General features: G+C 46.2%; 1 protein-coding gene across 3 annotated transcripts in view; it reads right to left on the bottom strand.

The window, feature by feature from the left end:
- Window positions 1-20,000, bottom strand: part of LOC147014471 (RNA-binding protein 26-like) — a 137,319-nt gene that overhangs the window by 62,329 nt on the left and 54,990 nt on the right. For all 3 annotated transcript variants that reach the window (XM_085852424.1, XM_085852422.1, XM_085852423.1), the window contains exons 7-8: window positions 16,071-16,325; window positions 9,107-9,235 (exon numbers count right to left, since the gene is read on the bottom strand). In XM_085852424.1, coding sequence (XP_085708550.1) covers window positions 9,107-9,235; window positions 16,071-16,325 — 384 coding nt within the window. The remainder of the gene's footprint in view (window positions 1-9,106; window positions 9,236-16,070; window positions 16,326-20,000) is intronic.

Genomic DNA, 20,000 nt, shown 5'->3' with positions numbered 1-20,000 from the left:
CGTGGTGAAGCGGCGCCGCGGTGGGTGGTTGATGTTGTGATGACTGTTGAGACGCGGTTGGCGGTGGTAATCATGGCGGTTGGTCCAAAATAAAGATAGTAAAAGAAAAACGGCTATCCTGAAGAGTCGCAGCACGCATGAATGACATTTATTCCCTCGAGACAACGGGTTTGGGCCTAACTACACATATACTTACCGAGATATCTCACCTAAGGGACCTGAATGATGGTTTGCGAATTTGGTAACCACAACACTACCCCCTCCCCTTTTTGCAGACTCGTCCCGAGTCGTCAAATTTTCGTGTGCCATCATGTGTAGTTTTCCCCTAGTACATTTTACCTACGGATCCCTGAGTGCGACATTCATGGTATTCGTGTCCCCAAAATAAATAACCTGAGGGCTGCGTAACTACCTAAACAAACTCACTCACACGGACGACTTAAATAAAATTGCCGGCGCTAGGACAGACATGCCGGGGGCGCACTCATATTTACAGTACATCTTAACCTTAACTTACAAATTTTACACTAAACCATGGCCCAGGATCAATGAACTCTGCAAAAGAAAAGCAGTTAGCAGGGAGCCAGGCTGCTCGCATGCAGTCTCTGGCTCAAAACAATGCAGGTGACAGGGAACGTGGCTGGCTGCTCACACGCAGTCCAAGGCCTTCCCTTTTGAACTGAACGCAGTGAACCACAACGGTGCATGGGCTGCACAAACGTAGTCTCCGTGCCAGCTCAAGTGGCACACGCAATGAACACAACGGATGGATGGATGAACACAAACACGGTGCACGGGCCGCCACTGCAGGCCCGTGTTGTAGCTGCCAACAGGGCAGTTCTCGCAGCTTGCAAACTGTTGCCTTGCGGATCCTGGCGCACATGGAAATGAACAGGGGGGGGGGCGCAAAGCAAAAATTGAACGGGGCTGGTGAACATGGGCAGTGGGCATGGCATGGCAAAGGTGAGCAGGCAAACACAGCCCGCAGAAGAAGGTCGCTGCAGGCAAACACAGCCGGCAGATGAACTGGCCGGCACAGGCCTTGCTGAAAAACAGCCAGCCGGCAGATGAAGTGGGCCGGCACAGGCCTTGAAGTACCACAGCTGCAGATGATCCGGCCGGCCTCCGCCTTGCAGCAACGCAGCCAGCAGATGAAGCTGGCCAGCCTTTGCCGTTCAGTGGAGGTTGGTGGAGGGAGTGCGGTGGTGCTGGCCACTCGGAAGGCGGGCTCGGACCTTCCTACCTGTCTCCCTCCCACCTATCGCCTTTGCCTGTCACTGTACATACCCACTCCCTTAATTTGTCAAACCCCAATTTAGCCCCAACTTATTTTTTTGTTGTTTTTATTTTTACTCCCCCACTATAAATCGTCCCCTAACCCCCTTTATCGTCTTTGTTCGGCTAACCTATCCTGTCACCTAGCCTACTCCCAACCCCTACGTTCCCTTCCCGGAGGGGAATAAGGGAGAGCTAACGTCCTGTGTCGAGGCCCAACTCAAGCCTCAGAATGGCCTCCCCAGAGTTCGGCGATCTTTAACCAAAGTGGGTCCAGCGGCCCACAACGAGAGCGAGGGGATGGATGGTGCGGAGGGGTACATCTCCTAATCTACCCTAGCCATTTAACTGTTAAACTACCCCGGGGCTTTCAACAAGCGCCTCTCGCTTAAACTATTGGTTCTATAAACCCAGATTCCCGTCGCCCGTGTTGGTGTCCTCACAATTTCGGGCCTCGCCCCCCAATTTTCTCTCCGTGCCCTCACACGGTCTCATGACTGGGACACGTGGCTCCCTTTGGCAGGCACGACCCTCTGCCGATTCTCCCGCTATGGCACCCCCGGGCACTACACTGCCTCCGAGCCTACCAGCTCCCTAACACTGGGGAGTGCCCCCCCATGGCACCTCCCCTGAAACGCACACGTGGCAGGCTGGCTTCCCAGGCCCCTTTCCGAGGGACACCCATGCCCACAACACTGCCCACGCAGCTAATGGCGCCCCGGGCCCCGCACCAAGCAGGCGCACCCATACCCACTACGCTATCCCGGTGCCCCCCATGGACCCTTGGCCTACCACGGCCGACTAGCCTGGTGCCCGGGGTACCCACTCAGCGATACTCACCTTTCGCAGCCACGCTCCCAAGCCCGTCAACAGGGCTCCTGCACCCCTCCAAATGGGTTTCGAGCCTACACTCCCACCAACAACAAAACGACCTCCATTTTTCAATTTGACTAACCCAGCTAACTCACTTTACTCTGACCCCGGGGTCCCTTGGGCGGGAGTCACTCCTCCCCCCAATCACTCATCGCACCATGCATTCCCCATTCGCTCCATACACACAGACCCGCTGGCCTCACTCACTCACCAAGCACATGCTTCCACTTCACTCACCAACAACTCTTCAACACACTCACCGCTGAACTCTGCCATCCTTCTAACTACCTCCCCTAACTAACTCGTGCTCCCACGTCGTCCCTTAAACTATAGCACGTTGCTTTTAACACTACGTAGCTAAGCTACGTCCCCACTACACATTCACTGTCTGTCACTGTACTCGAATGTCCCAAAAATTATTTACCCAACCTAAATCTCGCTATAATCCCTCTAACTAATCCATTCCACGGACTCCATGAGGACTTACCCCTGCCCCATGAAGTCGGTCCAGCTAAGCTAACCCTTCCCCCTAACTAGTTTCCATCCTGTGCCCCGGTTAAGGGGGTCTTCCACCCCTTGCCCAGGAATCCTGTGCACCCGAAAGTGAGGCTTGCTGTTTCTTTTTTGTTTTTTTTTCTTTACATGCGCAGCGCCAGCGCGGCAACTCAGAGCTCGCGCACTTTGCACCTGGCCGTGACGTCATGCAGCTGCACGTGTTCCTCGTCCCTCCTTGGACGGTACCATCCGGCAGGGATACCCCTCCTGCCGGATTCCAACCCCACGTGCAGCCATGGCGTCACCGTGCACATAAAAAAAACACAAGCCCCACGTCTCGAGGGGTTCCCCACGCGAACACATGTGCTTTGCCCGTTGGAGCTTAACACACACGATCGCGTGGAGAACCCGTCCGGTCCAAATCCGTAATCCTGCCTAAACTTTGTCCGTCCGCGGGATCGGCAAATCCACCGCGTGCGTTTCCGGACCGGGACTTCACTCTCGCAAGCGAGCACGTGGTGGTCTCGTGCGTTGTACAGCACGGACCTCGTGCTCACTGCTGGGTGAACCCGGCACGGTCCCCGAAACAACTACAGCCGCTACTCGGCTTTCTTTCTTCTGTCGCCGTCGTCGTCGCCATTCGACCCACGCACACCTGCGTGTTACGACGCTCACAGTCCATTCCATCACATTCACCCCAGGAGACGCGGCTGCATGTTCACACATGCCCACCGACATCTCCCTTACATACCACTCTCTCACACACACGGTCTCCCTTGCATTCGGCCGTTCACTCACGCATGCCATTACCCTCACACAAACCACACCACTCACACACGCGGGGGCACTCACCCGCGGTGCCTCATCCACACACCGTCCCTCACTGACACACGCGGGGGCACTCACCCGCGGTGCCTCATCCACACACCGTCCCTCACTCACACACGCGGGGGCACTCACCCGCGGTGCCTCATCCACACACACGGCCTCACTCACACACGGTGCCTCACCCACACACGGCGTGCTGGGAAGCACGTACCCTGGCACCATCGCCACCACACCACTCACACACGGGGTCGCTTCCACACACGGGGACGCACTCACACCTTGCACCACACAAACAGGAACAACCACACTGGGGATTCGTGTCCCCACAAGGGTCTCCGGGGCCTCTATACCCCCCAAGCTCTCCGTGCACCTGTTCGCAGCACTCCTCCCCTCGAACTCGCAAAGCACGACCGAACTCACCTGGTCGTGACTCGCCTCAAGGGGGCATACTCCCTCCCCTCGTTCCTGGAGGAGGCCATCCAGCTGCTTGCACTGGGCCTCCACCCAGTCAGCCAGCTCCCCCTCATGGTCCTCCACTACCTCTGTGTGTGTGTGTGCGTCACTAACCTTGTCCAATTCACCCTCTATCTCCCGTGTCTCTATACATTTTATTCTTTCTGTCGTCTCCTCTTGTCTATTGGTCTCTGCTTCTTTCTGGCGTCTTTCCCTTATCTTTATGTAGGTCAACCTTGCTTTCTCCTTCAGTCGCTCCCGTCCTTCCCTGTTTTTCACTCCTTGCTCTTTCACGATCTCTGCGTACCTCATCCTTGCTTTCCGTCTTAATTGTTCTCTTCTCTCCCTCGCAATTCCTTTCACCTCGTCTCTTGTCTCCCGTGTCTCTATACATTTTCTCTCCTTGTTCCTTATTTCTGTCTCTTCCTGGTTCCTTTTTCCTTCCCATCTGAGTCGTTCTTTCTCTCTGAGCCCCATTAGCTGTTCGTTCTCCCTCCGGAGCTCCTCAATCTCCGTTGACTCCAGTCTCGCTCTCCGTTTTAGTTGTTCAATTTCACACTCATATAGTTGTTGTTTTCTCTCCCACTGTTCCTCCTGCTCTTTGTTTTCCAATCTCATTGTTTCTTTCAATTGGCTCATTTCTTTCCTGTGTTTCATTCGCTGTTCTCTCACTACTCTTCCTCGTTTCCTCTCCTGTCCTTCCTTCTCCAGTTTCATGGTTTTCTTCATTTGGTTAATCTCCTTTTTGTGTTTCATTTGCTGCTGTCTAATTACTCTTCCTCGTTTCCTCTCCTGTCTTTCCTTATCCAGTTTCATGGTTTTCTTCATTTGGTTCATCTCCATTTTGTGTTTCATTCGCTGTTCTTCGTCTATCTCCCTCGTCCTCCAGCCTCAGCTTTTCTTTCAATTGGTCAACCTCAGATTCATGTTCTTTTTGTTTTCTATTCCATTGTTCCTCTCGTTCTTCCCTCTCCAATCTCCTTGTGTCCTTCAATCTCCTGATTTCTCCTTCCTGCTTCATTCCTTGCTCCTTCAACTTGTCCTCGTATTCCAACCTATTTTTTTCCTTTTGTCGTTCAGTTTCAAATTCATACTCTTTCAGTTTTTTATTCCACTGTCTCTCTTGTTCCTCGTTCTGCAATCTCATCGTTTCCTTCAATTGACGGATTTCTTTCTCCTGTCTCATTCCTTGTTCTTTGTATTTCCTATTCCACTGTCTCCCTTGTTCCTCATTCTGCAATCTCGTTATTTCTTTCAGTTGGCTGACTTCCTTCTCCTGTCTCATTCGTTCTTCCATCATTACTCTTTTTTGCATCTCATTCTGCAATCTCGTGGTTTCCTTCAGTTGGCTGATTTCCTTCTCCTGTCTCATTCCTTGTTCTTTCAGTACTCTTTCTTGTTCCTCATTCTTTAATCTGGCCTTCGCTTCCAGCTGTTCGATCTGTACAGTGTGGTTCCTTAACGTTTCATTCTCTGTTGTCGTTCTTTCTTCTCTCACCATCCTCAACTCGTTTTGTAATTCCCTCTCTTTGTTTTGGTGTTTCTGTAACTCAGAAGCTTTCTTTTCCAATTCCTTTCTCATCTCCGCACACTCCGACTTTGCTTTGGCTTCGAATTGTTCAATCTGCTCAGTGTGGTTCCTTAACGTTTCATTCTCTGTTCTCTTCCTTTCCTCTTTTAACATCCTCAGTTCGTCTTGTAATCCTCTTTCTTTGTTTTCGTGTTTCAGTATCTCAGAAGTTTTTGTTTCCAATTCCTTTCTCAATTTGCGTGCTTCTTCACTCATTTCATCTCTTCTTTCCACCGCTTCCCTCCTCAATTCGTCCCTTTTTTTACTGTATTCATTTAGTTTTTTCTGCCATTCCTTTCCCATTCTAATCTCCCCTTCCAGGATTTCTCTCTTAAACTGGCTTGCCCTTACCTCTCGCTTCAGTAGTTCCAATCCTCCATCTTGTTCGCGTTTTTCCTTTTCGAGCTTTGTTTTCCTTTCTCCTTCCTCCCTCAATTCTCCCTGCAGTTCTTCGAACTGTTCTGACTTTTCCAGCCATTCCTCCGACCTTTCCTCGAGCTGTCTCTCTCTTCTTTTTATCTTCCATTCTAGGCTTTCTCTTTCCTGATTGCCTGTTCTTATCTCTTCCTTCAATTGTTCCAACTCCCCATCGTGTTCACATTTTTTCTCTTCCAACAGTATTTCCCTCACTCTCTCCTCCAGTTCTTTGAACCGCCTTGCTTGCTCCAATAATTTTTCCATTAATTGTTTTACTTCCAAGTCGTGCTCCTTTTGTTTCTTTTCGAGCTCGGTTTTCCATTCTTCCTCCCATTGTTTCCTTTCCTGGGAGATACCAATCTGCTGTTCCTCTATTCTTTTGTTCAGTTTGCTCTTCGCATATTCCATCTGACGGGTATAAAACACTACCAAATTCTTTTTCCCACGTAATTTGTCGACTCTATTGGCCAAGTCATGTTTTTGCCACCGAATTCGTTCCAGTAAATCGTCCAATCGCTGTGTCCCCCCATACACGTAATTTTTCTGAAGCACATCTGCGTGCCGTTGTGACTCGTCCACTCCACGTTGCACCTCCTCGATATATTCTTCATAACGCTTCACCTTTTCCAAGACATCCCCCAATTGTGCCTGAAGCCTGCCAATGCTCGCATAGTCATCCTGCCACGCCTGCCATGGCACATGCCGTGACCACATGCCTTGAACCGGTGACTGGGAGCTCACGCCTCGTGCTGTGCCATTAATATCAGCCCGCTCCGTGCTGCCATTGTGCGACTCCGTTTGCCGGCAAAGTTCGTGCTCAAGCCGCTCCCACTGACCACAGTTAGTGGTGGGGTTATAATTATAAAAAGAACCGACCTGGGCCATGGATCCTACATGACGACACATACCTAATACCCCCGGCTCCCGCTCGCCTTGAGACGCCATCTTATTTCTCGTAAAGGGTTAATTTAGCTCACTCGTAATTTGGAGGGAATCGGGGGTCGCTCCTCTCACCCCTGGACCGATTCCCGTGAATTTAGCCGGAGACAGGAGAGCCCGTTTTCCCGTTCTCCGTTACCAGTGCCGCGAGCAGGGCGATGGATTTGTATCGCACGACCTGACACCAGTGTTACGGATTCGCGCCCGCCGGCGTGCTGACGGCCACGTAACTCGAATCGCGGCACGTCGCCCACCGGACGGACAATCCAGTCGTGACCCTCTCGGACTAACGCCGGGAACCAGTCACGGGTGGACCTTTCGGTCTCACCGCGATCGAGCCAATCGGCCCCCGCGTGGGATAGGGTTGCTCGCCAAATTCGACCTACCTAAGTACCCACACGGAGGGTAGACCGGGCGATCGCACCTCGCCGCAGGTCGACTTCGGACACGGGCCACTTAAGCGACCCGTTCCGTACTATCGGGATAACCGAGCGGTGTTATCGTCGGCCTCGACGGTTCGATTAATTATCGGGCGTATTCAGCCCACTACCAACCCTTTACGTGAAGCAAGATGAGGATTCAATGAAAGAAATGACGAAGCGAAGCGGGAAACAGTTCAACATAAAGCACATTTATTAGCGATGAACGGAAAGCACACATATACAATTCCACCAAAAGCACATAGAAAAGAAGAAGACAAAAAGCAAATGCGACAATGCAGATCTAATACCGATTACGCGAGCACACGGCAACACTTATACAATTTTACTTCACAGACGGCGCCGACAACACACATTCCCAAAGCAAAAGAAAAGAGAACCATCCTCCAGGATGAGGGGGTAGGCGGGCCTGGGGCCGAGACCGTGTCGGGCCTACCCGTCTGGTGATGAGACGCGGAGCGGCGGTGGTGCCTCAACTCCGCGGGCCTCGCGGACAGTGTCTGGTAGGGGGTGGGAAGGGGGCCCCCTTGATCGCACTATCTCAGCGCGGGGGGAAACAGGAGGGGGTTGCTGATGCTCGGGGAAAGGAGGATTTTTACTCTGTCTCGGGTCCCGCGACGAGCGTCTCCACCTCGACCAGGTCGCGCCGTCGGCCTCCCTGGTGTGCAGCTCCCGGCACCGACGCGAGCACCCCCTCGTCTGCCTTCGCCGCCGCCGCCTCTCCACAGCTCCGTCCTCTTCGCTCCGACTCCAACTCCGAACTCTTCCTCCTGCGAACTTCCCAACTGCACTCAACTCCAACGCACACGACGACCTTTTCTGACGAACGCAGCCGCTTATAGAAGCCCCGTGGCTTCGCCTTTGACCCCCTGCCTTCGACCTTTCACCTCGCTCCCCATTGGCCCGAGAAAAAGTGGGCGTGAATGCATTTTGATCCATGAATTTGCATATAGCGACCGCCCTCCAACGCCCTGGAGGCGGGGCCAAATCGCACCTTGCTCACCGATTGGACGGAACAAAAGTGGGCGTGAGTCGTTTTTGATCCGTTTTTGGAGCGGAAAGTCCGTGGTTTTGTACACGCTGTTCGGCGCGCGCCCTGCACGAGTCCAATACCGGTACCCACAAGCGGCGCAAGAACGGTGGCGATGCGACGGTTGCGAGGTGTGACGGCAAAGGTCGTGGCTGCCGTGGTGAAGCGGCGCCGCGGTGGGTGGTTGATGTTGTGATGACTGTTGAGACGCGGTTGGCGGTGGTAATCATGGCGGTTGGTCCAAAATAAAGATAGTAAAAGAAAACGGCTATCCTGAAGAGTCGCAGCACGCATGAATGACATTTATTCCCTCTAGACAACGGGTTTGGGCCTAACTACACATATACTTACCGAGATATCTCACCTAAGGGACCTGAATGATGGTTTGCGAATTTGGTAACCACAACAATATATGTATATATATATGTATATATATATATGTGTATATATATATATGTATATATGTATATATATATATGTATGTATATATATATACATATATATATACATACATATATATATATACATATATACATATATATATATACACATATATATATACACATATATATATATATATATATACACATATATATATACACATATATATATATACATATATATATATATATATATATATATATATATATATATACATATATATATATATATATATATATATATATATATATATACACACACATACACATACACGCACACACCACACACACACACAATTGGGAGGAAACATAACTGATAAAGACCAAGTGCAGGTACCATACTTACTGAGAGAATAATTGGAGGGTTGTGGAAGCGGTGGTGGGGGGATGTGAATTGCAGGTGGTATCAGAGAAGCCATGGAATTTTCAACAGTCGATGGCGTGTCAACACGTGAGGATGGGTGTTGGGTGGGACCTGCAGAGTACGGCAATGATTCACAAACGTACCCCATACTAACATTCTGGTTTTGTCGCTCCATACAACCAAACACAGGGTGTATTTTTTATTTTTTTGGATGCACTGTCGAGGCTTGTACGAGAGCTTACACACAGAACATACATCAAGAGCAGCAGGAGACAAGAGGGGCAGGAGAGGGAAGAAAAAAAGTGCGGAACAGACATGTGATCTGTGGAAGGGAGAGGGATGGGGTGGGGTACACAGGGTAAACAAGATGGTCACTACAGGGACTTTCATTTCAGGAAGGAAGGCAGGGAATTTGGAGGAGGTGGGTTTGGGGTGGATAAGCGTGGGTAGAAAACATCGTGGTTTTGGATGGGGGAAGATAAGAGATGGTGGTGAACAACTGTTTTGAAGACCTGGAGGGAAGAGTGGGATTAACGAGAGCATGGGAGTTTGTTCCAAAGGTGGGGGGGAAAAAAAAACAGAGGAATGAAAGAGTGAAGGTGAGCAGTGATTCGTGATTGCGGTAGTTTTACCAGAAGGGGATTGTTGGTTAACCTTGAGCACCCTGCGGAAATATGGGGGAGGGGGGGAAATATTGCAGACATATCCGGGGGGGTGAGACCGGAGAGGAGACTGTAGAGGACAGAAAGACCTCCGACCTGCTTGCATTGAGAGCGTGAGAGGTCCAAAGACTCAGCCTCACCATGGGAGATACCAATAATCCTAAATGCTTTCGTTTCTGCAGCGTGAGGCCGAGAAAGGTGAGAGACAGGAGCACCAGCCCATGGAGAGAGCAGTACTCCATCAGGCTGCAGACGAAAGCTTTGTATGTGGTCAGGAGCTCAGGTGGGCTGAGGAAGGACTTTGCACAACGGAGGATTCCCAGTCGGTGACTGGCTTTGGAGGCCAGGTTGGAAATGTGGCTTTCCCAAGAAAGATCATGGCAGATAGTGAGACCCAGTAACTTGAATGAAAGGGCTTCTTCCAGAGGATTGTTGAGAAAGTAGATGGGGGGGGAGAGGGGGGGTTCCAAACGGTGCTTTCATAGACACAGTGATAGCGAGATTTGTCAGGATTGAAAGACATGTTCCACGTGTTGGACCAGTTTGTGATTTTATCCAGATCTGCAGAGAGCGAAGAAGCTGCTGCTTGCCGGTCTGATGGATGACAGATGGTATGGCAGAGGGTGGAGTCATCAGAAAAGAGATAAAGAGGATTTTCTAGAGAGTCGGAGAGATCATTGATGAAAACCAGAACAAGAACGGCACAGAACGCTGCCTTTAGGAACTCCAGCCTGGACAGGAAGAGGGGATGAGAGAACTCCATTTAGGGCCACACGTTGGCTGCGATTGGAGAGGAAGTCTGCGAGCCGTGAGTGGAGATAACCTTGGATACCAGAGGAAGAGAGTTTGGTGAGCAGGGCAGGGTGCCAGACCGTGTCAAAAGCACGCGATATGTCTTGGGATATGTCTCCGATTTCATGTCTGGTATTGAGGATATCCATCCATTGTTGGGAGAGCAAAAGCAGCAGATCCAGAGTGGAGTGTAGTTGCAGGGATCTGTTTTTGCACTTTTTTAAGCAGAGTGGTCATGTTTGCTGATTTCCAAGCAGATAGGAGATGATTGAGAAAATGAGAGAGTGAATGGAACAGAGAGAGGGTGAGCAAGAGCAGAGGAGCAGGTTTTTAGAACACGTGGGCTAATGCCATCTGGACCGGTTGCAGAATCTGAGGCACAGTTTGACAGCATGCTCTCCACTTTGTCAGAAGAAAAGAAAACAGAGTCCAGGGGCAGCTGGGTGCAACTGGGTTAGGAGAATACAGAAAGCGATGTGTTTCGGATACAAGATTTAGATGCAAATACAGAGTTTAGGCATTCAGCATTTTCACATGCGGTGTCAGCAGTGCGGCCATTGAGGTAAGGGAGGGGATGGAGGGGGAACATACACCAGAAACAGATTTGATTCGATGCCACTTGATTTGGAGGAGGGAGAGAGGTTTGAGAGTTCAGACTTGAGAATAGAAAGATGTTGTTTTCTGGCTCTCCTGAGGGTAGACACACACTTGTTCCAAGTTTTATGGAGGGAACTAAGATTACCCTCAGTTGGGTTTGCTTTCCATGGGGCAAAGGGCAAGTTGTTTCAGGACAACTGCCTCCCCACAAGCTTCAGTGAACCATGGGTGGGAGAAGGTTAGAACAACTGAAGCCGAGAGGGGATAAATCTGCGCATGTGAGTGAGAGCAAGTTTCTGTGAAAGAATTCCCAGGACAAGTTGATGTAGAAAGTCACGATGGGAGACCAGTCTAGAAGTTTGATGGCTGCTTGGAAACCCTGCCAGTCAGCCTGAGTGAAATGCCAGACTTGATGGCACTGAGGTGGTTATTTAATAACAGCCAGAAATGTTTACTTTGACAAGCACATGGTCAGAAGAACCGATTGGAGCAGAGAAAGAACAGATATTTTCAAGGAAAATTGTCAAAAATCAGATGCAGAATAGATGGAGTACCGTTGGATGAGAACCGGGTTGGGAAGTTGACCGATTGAGTCAGTCCCAATGAGTTGCAGAAGTCTTTTGCTGAAGTGCCATGACAGGTGAGAGAGGTACCCACACCCAGCCAACTGGCATGATGACAATTGAAGTCACCAGATATGAGGAAGAGAGAGAGAGTTCCACATATGAGGAAATGGGGAAAATAGGAATTGATGGTAATAGGGAGAGAATACAAACAAAAACAATCATACACCTAGATGTTAAGGAGGGGTTGGCCTCAAGGAAACCTGATAAGACAAGGTCGACGAAAACTCACAAAATAGCACGATTTTTGAAACAAACCGAACTAGGAACACACAGTAAACATGTAGGTAAGAAAATAAACAGTTCAAACTTGACATGTAATGACCGGAAACTTAACTTTGAGAAAGTCAGCAAAGGCCCCTGAGAGAAGCAACCGTCCATCAAAACCCGGTACCGGAAGTCCAGAAGTAATCGAGTTTATTCTCGATAAGTCCGGAAGTATCAAGATTTGAGACTGTTTTGTTTTCAAACACTTAAAAATGCCAAATGAAATGCTCATGTGCTTTGCAATGGTTTAAGATAAAATAGTACAGGTTATTAAAAGATAAAAAGAACACTTGCAGTTTTCAACCGAGTACATATGAGTGGCAACAAGAATGCATCTCAAAATGCAAAGCCCGTCCACGTCAGCTTTGTACTTGAATGAGATTTGACGAAAACAGCAGCTAAAACTAGAGGGGGAGCACTCGGTAGAGTGCAAAACCTCTGCCGCCAATACTGCTAGGTCACTCAAGTAAACCTGATATCATATTCATTGAATTTGACGTCAACAGTGCTCACAGAGTTATAGTTTGCAACTTTCCCTTTTACTTTTAACTTTCGCATACTCAATTCATTCGTCATAACTAGATTCCTTGAGACAGGAATTGATTTTACGTGGGTATATCCACATTAAGTTCCAAAATCAGCCGCAATTATAATTTTGGCTTGTTTTTTTTGTTGGAAATCACTTATAACATATAGAAATGCAAAAAAAAAAAAAAAATCGAAATTTTGTTGAAAAAAAAAGTTGAAAAAAATTTTTTCTCTAGCAATTTTTTTGGGGGGGAGGGGTTGGAAATCACTTAAAACATGTAGAAATAAAAAAAAAAATCGAAATTTTGTTGAAAAAAAAAGTTGCAAAAATTTTTTTTTCTCCAACAATTTTTTTTTTTTTTGGGGGGGGGTGGAAATCACTTAAAACATGTAGAAATGCAAAAAAAAATTTCAAATATTTTTTCAAATTGGCCACCATAGCGGCCATATTGGATTTTGGACCAAGTCCAAAATCTAATGGCATGATGCTTGACCAGACCTAACCCCCCCACCAAGTTTCGTCGAAATCCGTCGAGGAGTTTTTCCGTAATACTGTTCACAAACAAACAAACAAACAAACAAGCAGTCTGAGACTGGTACTTACGAAATCGTCAACTTGACCACTGACCTTGTCTAATAAAAGCTGTCTCTAGAGAAGGTAGCGACGCAAAACAGAAGTTTATACGATGATTCTGTACCAAACCATCAAAAATCGAATGTTTTGGATGTTTGACCTCACTGTGACCTTGACCTTTGACCGATTTTGACCAAAATCTAATCAGCGCTAGCCATCACCCTCCTGGATCACATGGTGTAATTTGACATTGGTAGCTTCTTCCGTTCTCGAGTTATCGTGCCTACAAACAAACAAACAAACAAACAAACAAACATACAAACAAACAAACAAGCAGTCATAGACTGGTACTTACGAAATCGTCAACTTGACCTCTGACCTTGTCTAATAAAAGCATGAATCAGTCAGAAGCTCAAGGGGGGCTTGAATTCTGAATTCATTGTGGTCTATGATTTTACACTGTGGTTTGCAGATAATGAGTCCCAGACAAAAACTAGATTTGTTCTAAAAATTCCATTTTTTTGTTTTTATTTTTTAAAAAGTGATTCAGTACCAGCAGGATATGCCAGATAATAGGTGTATTACTTTTCAGAAGAATCTGATAAAAGACTTATTATTTATTTATATATATATATATATATATATATATATATATATATATATATATATATATATATATATATATATCAGTTATTCATCGCTGTTCCAGAATTTCGACAACCGAGTTTTAAGCGTCCTAAGTGATCGCAAAAACCGAAGACAAAATTAAAATTGAAGTTAAAACGAACTCGTAACATCGAGCGAAGCAAAAATACTCCATTTCTCCAAATGAATTTATGGAATTATGTTTGACCTCACTGTGACCTTGACGTTTGACCGATTTTGACCAAAATCTAATCAGCACTAGCCATCACCCTCCTGAATCACGTGGTGTAATTTGACATTGGTAGCTTCTGCCGTTGTCGAGTTATCGTGCCAACAAACAAACAAACAAGCAGTCATAGACTGGTACTTACGAAATCGTCAACTTGACGTCTGACCTTGTCTAATAAAAGCTGTCTCTCGGGAAGGTAGCGACGCAAACCAGAAGTTTCTACGATGATTCTGTATCAAACCATCAAAAATCGTAACATCGACCGAAGCAAAATTCTCAATTTCTCCACGAAATTATACCTTAACGTAACTCAACGACGCGTCTGCTCGAGTGCACTGCATCATGGGACGACCCGTGACGCGTCGAGTAAAATATTTTTTATACAATCTTAAAACGTCTCCAAAACATCCGATTTTTACCAGAATTTCTACAAGCGAGTTTTTAGCGTCCTCAGCGATCGCAAAAACCGAAGACAAAATTAAAATCGAAGTTAAAATGAACTCGTAATGTCGAGTGAAGCAAAAATACTCCATTTCTCCAAATGAATTTACGGAATTATATTTGACCTCACTGTGACCTTGACCTTTGACCGATTTTGACCAAAATCTAATCAGCACTAGCCATCACCCTCCTGAATCACGTGGTGCAATTTGACATTGGTAGCTTCCGTTCTCGAGTTATCGTGCCTACAAACAAACAAACAAACAAACAAACAATCAGAAACGGAAGTCATCAATGTACTTACGAAATCTCTAGATTTCGTAAGTAACTAGCCAGAATTTCGTTCATCGAACGAAAAATCTTGCCGAACCAAAGCACGTGAAGCGCAAACGGAAACAAATACTTGTGACACATTGATCAGAGTCTATCGCTCGGCCTATAGAGACTTGTGGAAAGAGTCTATTGATAATGATCTAAAGATTAATCTTAAGGTTGAAAACTACCAATAATATATGGATGCTAGAGAACGTTCTGTTATCGCAGGAAGCATTTTTGGTTCCTTGACAAACTACAGATCAGGAAAGCGCTCATCAAGGGCTTTCATATGAGGTATTACTCGATATGGTGCCTAAGATTTGAAAAATTGAACTTGGGGTCAAAACATTTCGACCTCAGGCGCTAACCATGAAGGTCAAGGCCGATCTCCACCAAAAACTTATCAGCTGAGCGCTAAACCATATGCTACATTCCTACAAAGTTTTGAGAAGATTCGATCAAAATTACTCCCAAAATTAGGGTTTCGTTGAACTCCATGATTTACCACAAAGTGACCTTGACCTTTGACCTTGACCTTGACTATTATGTGTGCTGAAGGGTATTCCAATAATACTATGATATGTGTAACCACAAGAGATTTCAATGAGAATTGCGCTCTACAGAGTGATTTAAAGGCGAAAAATAGGCGACGACAAACACTTTTATGAAACAAAGTGACAAACAAACAAATAAACAAATAAATAAATAAATAAACAAACAAACTAACTTACCGACCGATACAATCTTGCCGAAAATTTCGGCAAGATTAACAAACAAACAAACGGAAGTCATCAATATACTTACGAAATCTTTAGATTTCATAAGTAACAAACAAACAGAAACGGAAGTCATCAATATACTTATGAAATCTTTAGATTTCATAAGTAACAAACAAACAAACAGAAAGGGGTGAAAACAGTAACCTCCATCCATCTTCGATGGCGGAGGTTAATAAAGAAACACAGAAGCGATTACAACTCCCAGATGACTCATGCTGCGTGGCGAATGCGATAAGGCCGATTTCTACTTACTGTTACTTTGCTGTTTGATAGTTTGACCAAATGAATACAGTCTTCTCAATATTCCTATGAGGGTTTTGTTGAAATTTTGACAACAAAAAAAAAGCTCAATGGTTTAAAAAAAAGGTTAGACAGCAGAGACAGAAGCGATTGCAAAACCCCATCTGCCACGCAGCTTATGGGACAATTCTCCAAAACACAAACTGGAATTTGTTTTTAAAACGAGACAACGTGGCCAAACTACATCAGCTTACCGCTTGCCGGTGTCATCCCTGGAGGTGGCATTAAAGAGGTGTGTCGAAGTGGTGGCATTGGACCAAGGAGAGAGTGTGGAGGAATGAGAGGGGGTGGAGGCATTCCAGGAGGGGCCGATTGTGGTGGACGCTCGAGAATAGGGCCAGCTGGTGGCGGGAAAGGAATCATGCTCGGCAGATTAACGTCATCCACCACAAGGGGGTCGGTGCCATGGTCAAATGGACACATATCGCCTCGCATGCAGAATCCCTTTTCTGTGGGTCGAGGAAAAGCACAGCGTTATCCAGCACCACTCAACATGATAAATGCAAAGCAGTTCACAAATAATGCTGGTTAATAAGAAAATGATAACCTTATACACTTTACACACACATACAAATGCTGTTGGCATAAACTAACAAACATTTCTTCACACATATAAACATGAGACGTGCTGTGGCATGGTCAGGTTTCACAAATTTCTCAACACAATGATTCTGAGTTTTGATCCGTACGAAACTGCTCCCCGGATGCAACGTCAGAACGGCGTTTATATTTGTTTACCTTATAAGTGTTTTTAACATTGTATTTTATAATATTAATGGTGTAATAGTAAATGGTGACTGGAATGATGCTGTTTGGAATGAAAGGAAAGAGAGATTGAGTTTAAAGGAGAATCAGGAAATGATAGGAAGGTTTACACCAATGACATTCACAGATTTGGCATTTGCAGTTTCACCATTGACATCACTGAACTATTACCCACCTTACTGTAGCTGACCCCAACAGAAGTAAGTTTTTTGCCCAAGTGCTTCACTAAGCGGCTGTCCATGCCGAATGTTCGACTGAAGGTGCAACAGGAATGTGGAATTTATTGGTTCATGGTTTGGCATTCGCAGTTTCGTATTGTCTGCTCAAATTCGGGCTCCCTCCCTGCGTAAGCAAGGTACCTCGCTAGTGTGTGTGTGTGTATGTATGCAATATATAGACCCACCCACATCTCTCACCTGTGAATGAAGGGAGTGGCCACTCAGCTATCACCGAATCAACTAAACTTAGGTGGCTTGGATTATATAAATAATTGACCCCTCCCACATTCTCTAGCTGAAGAAGCTGTGTAAAGCAACCCAAGAAGACCTACACAAGGTAAGTGCTCCGCTGCTTCAAACCCTTCCCAGAGTTCAACTATAAAGACGTTCATACATCGTAGACACATGAGAATCCCAATGGTACACACTCCCTCAGCTTAAGGACCGGTTTCATGACTTATTGGTGAATTATCAACCATAGCGTAGACAGGAATGCATACCAATGAGGCTCCCAAGCATGTACCACATGCAAATGTTAAAAGCAGTCAATATATACATAAAGAAAGACCCACCAATAAAGACAGATTAGGTGAGAGTTGATTGGCTATTCCCTCCACCAGATCACGTGCAAGTAAAAACAAAAAAAGAGCAGAGCACCCCATCAATGATATGATTTGAAGTTTGTTTTTGCTTTTGCAAAAAAGAAAAAAATAGCTCCGCAAAGCGGGCGTAACCCCTCAGCCCATGCATTGTAAAAGGAAGCAGTGATATCACGATGATGCAGTCAGTTAGAGCACGTTGGACGTCATATCGAAAATCAATCAGACTTCAAGATGGCTACCATGGTGGCTAGTGAAAATCGCAGCGCCCCCATTTTCGAAAGGAACCTTCCTCTACGCAACCCCAACATACCCTGCAAAAATGGATTTAATCGGACAAGGCGTTCTCCTCGAAATTGACGGAAACCAAAAGTTGACGGGCACCCAAACACCGAAGTATGAACTTTGACCTCTGTGACCTTGAAAAGTAGGTCAAATCAAAAACCCGGGTTATATATCATCTATCCTCATCAGATATACCTGTGATAAAAATTTGGTGATGATCCAGCCATTCGTTCAGGAGAAATAGCCATTTCTAGGTTTTCCGTTTTGGCCCCTGGTGGCCAAGCCGAGAATCAAATTGCGCTCATTATCGAAAGGAACCTTCCTCTACCCAGCACCAACACACACTGCAAAAATGGATTTAATCGGACAAGACATTCTCCTCGAAATCGACGGAAACCAATTTCAAGATGGCTGCCATGGAGGCCACATTGAAAATCGCAGCGCGCCCATTTTCGAAAGGAACCTTCCTCTACTCAACCCCAACACACCCTGCAAAAATGGATTTAATCGGACAAGGCGTTCTCCTCAAAATTGACGGAAACCAAAAGTTGATGGACGCCTGAACACCGAAGTATGAACTTTGATCTCTGTGAACTTAAAAGTAGGTCAAATCAAAAACCCGGGTTATACATCATGTATCCTCATCAGATATACCTGTGATAAAAAATTGGCGATGATCCAGCCATTCGTTCAGGAGAAATAGCCATTTCTAGGTTTTCAGTTTTGGCCCCCTGGTGGCCAAGCCGAGAATCAAATTGCGCTCGTTATCGAAAGGAACCTTCCTCAACCCAGCCCCAACACACACTGCAAAAATGGATTTAATAGGACAAGGCGTTCTCCTCAAAATCGACGGAAACCAATTTCAAGATGGCTGCCATGGAGGCCACATTGAAAATCGCAGCGCGCCCATTTTCGAAAGGAACCTTCCTCTACTCAACCCCAACACACCCTGCAAAATTGGATTTAATCGGATAAGGCGTTCTCAAAATTGACGGAAGCCAAAAGTTGACAGACGGACGCCCGGAAAACGCCTGTGACGACAATACCCCTCAGCCCAATTCGGGCTGAGGGGTAAAAAAAAAAAAACACTCCTCCATTTGACCTTGAGCACCAGCACGTGACCCGGAAATGAGCAGTTGTATCGGAATAAAAACCGGACACGTGCCGTGGATCGAGGTCTATAATTATAAAAATGAGGCCCGCTACGAAGCCAGTGAAACGTTGCCTGAGACTGGGTCTGCTCTCAATTTTTTGCTCAAATTAGTGGTTGATCTAGTTTTTACTTTTGGTTGGGAGTGCCACCTTCTTCAAAAAATAAAAATAAAATCTTCAATTTTTTTTAAAAAAAAACAGAAAACTTCACAGCTTGGTGCGTGAATCATGAATCCTTACTGAAATAAAGGTAGATACTTTGAGCCCACACTTGGAAGACTCCATTCCACATTCTGAAACCCCATATGTGTGTACCCACACGCACATACACATACAACGGTGGATACTTCGAGACCTGGGAGTGATTCGTTGCACCTTCTGAAACCCGCATATGGAGATTGGGTAATGATAGCAAATCGTCCAAAACGGAAAGAGCAAACTGCGTATGTAATTTCTGAAAAAAATTGACCCCTGTGGACTGTGCCGTTACAAAAAAAACATTCCACAATTTTTTCTTCACTCAATATAATCATCCAAACAGTCAAAAAAGTGCAGTTTAATGTTTTGCTTAAATAAATAAACTAACTTATAAATATCGCTAATTTGTTTAAAATTTTCAGATTTCACTCCAGATTTCGCACTTATTTTTTTCACCAGATCCGATTCTCAAATCCGACATAATATTTCGATGATATACTTTAATTAGTCCGTGAGAGTAGATCGTGTTTCCAAATCGAAGCATGGTTGAATAGGCTGAACAAAATGGCGGCTGATGACTCCAGCAACCACAGAGGGCTGACTAAAATGGCGTGCCACCATTTTGGTTAGGCTTACTTTGTTTTTTTGATGAGCACTTCAAATTATCTTCAAAAGGAGTGTTTTAATTAACCCAAGCACCCAATTTTCACTCCAGCACTTCCTCAGAGTTTTCTTAATATGCATGCAAGGTTTCATGGTTTTGGAGTTATGGAGGACACACAGACAAACGGACACGGACACACACACACGGACACACACCAGCAAATACTGTTGCGGGGGCAGGTATCGGTGGCGAGCACGACCGCTGAACACCCGGAATTTAGGTTGTGACCCTCGTATAAGTCCG

The sequence above is a fragment of the Eptatretus burgeri genome, chromosome 13, assembly GCF_056783735.1.
Source record: "Eptatretus burgeri isolate ZD-2024b chromosome 13, Ebu_testis_v1, whole genome shotgun sequence".
In the NCBI taxonomy this organism is placed as follows: Eukaryota; Metazoa; Chordata; class Myxini; order Myxiniformes; family Myxinidae; genus Eptatretus; species Eptatretus burgeri.
Note: the sequence above shows the minus strand (reverse complement) of the source record. Positions and strands in the feature narration are given on the sequence as shown.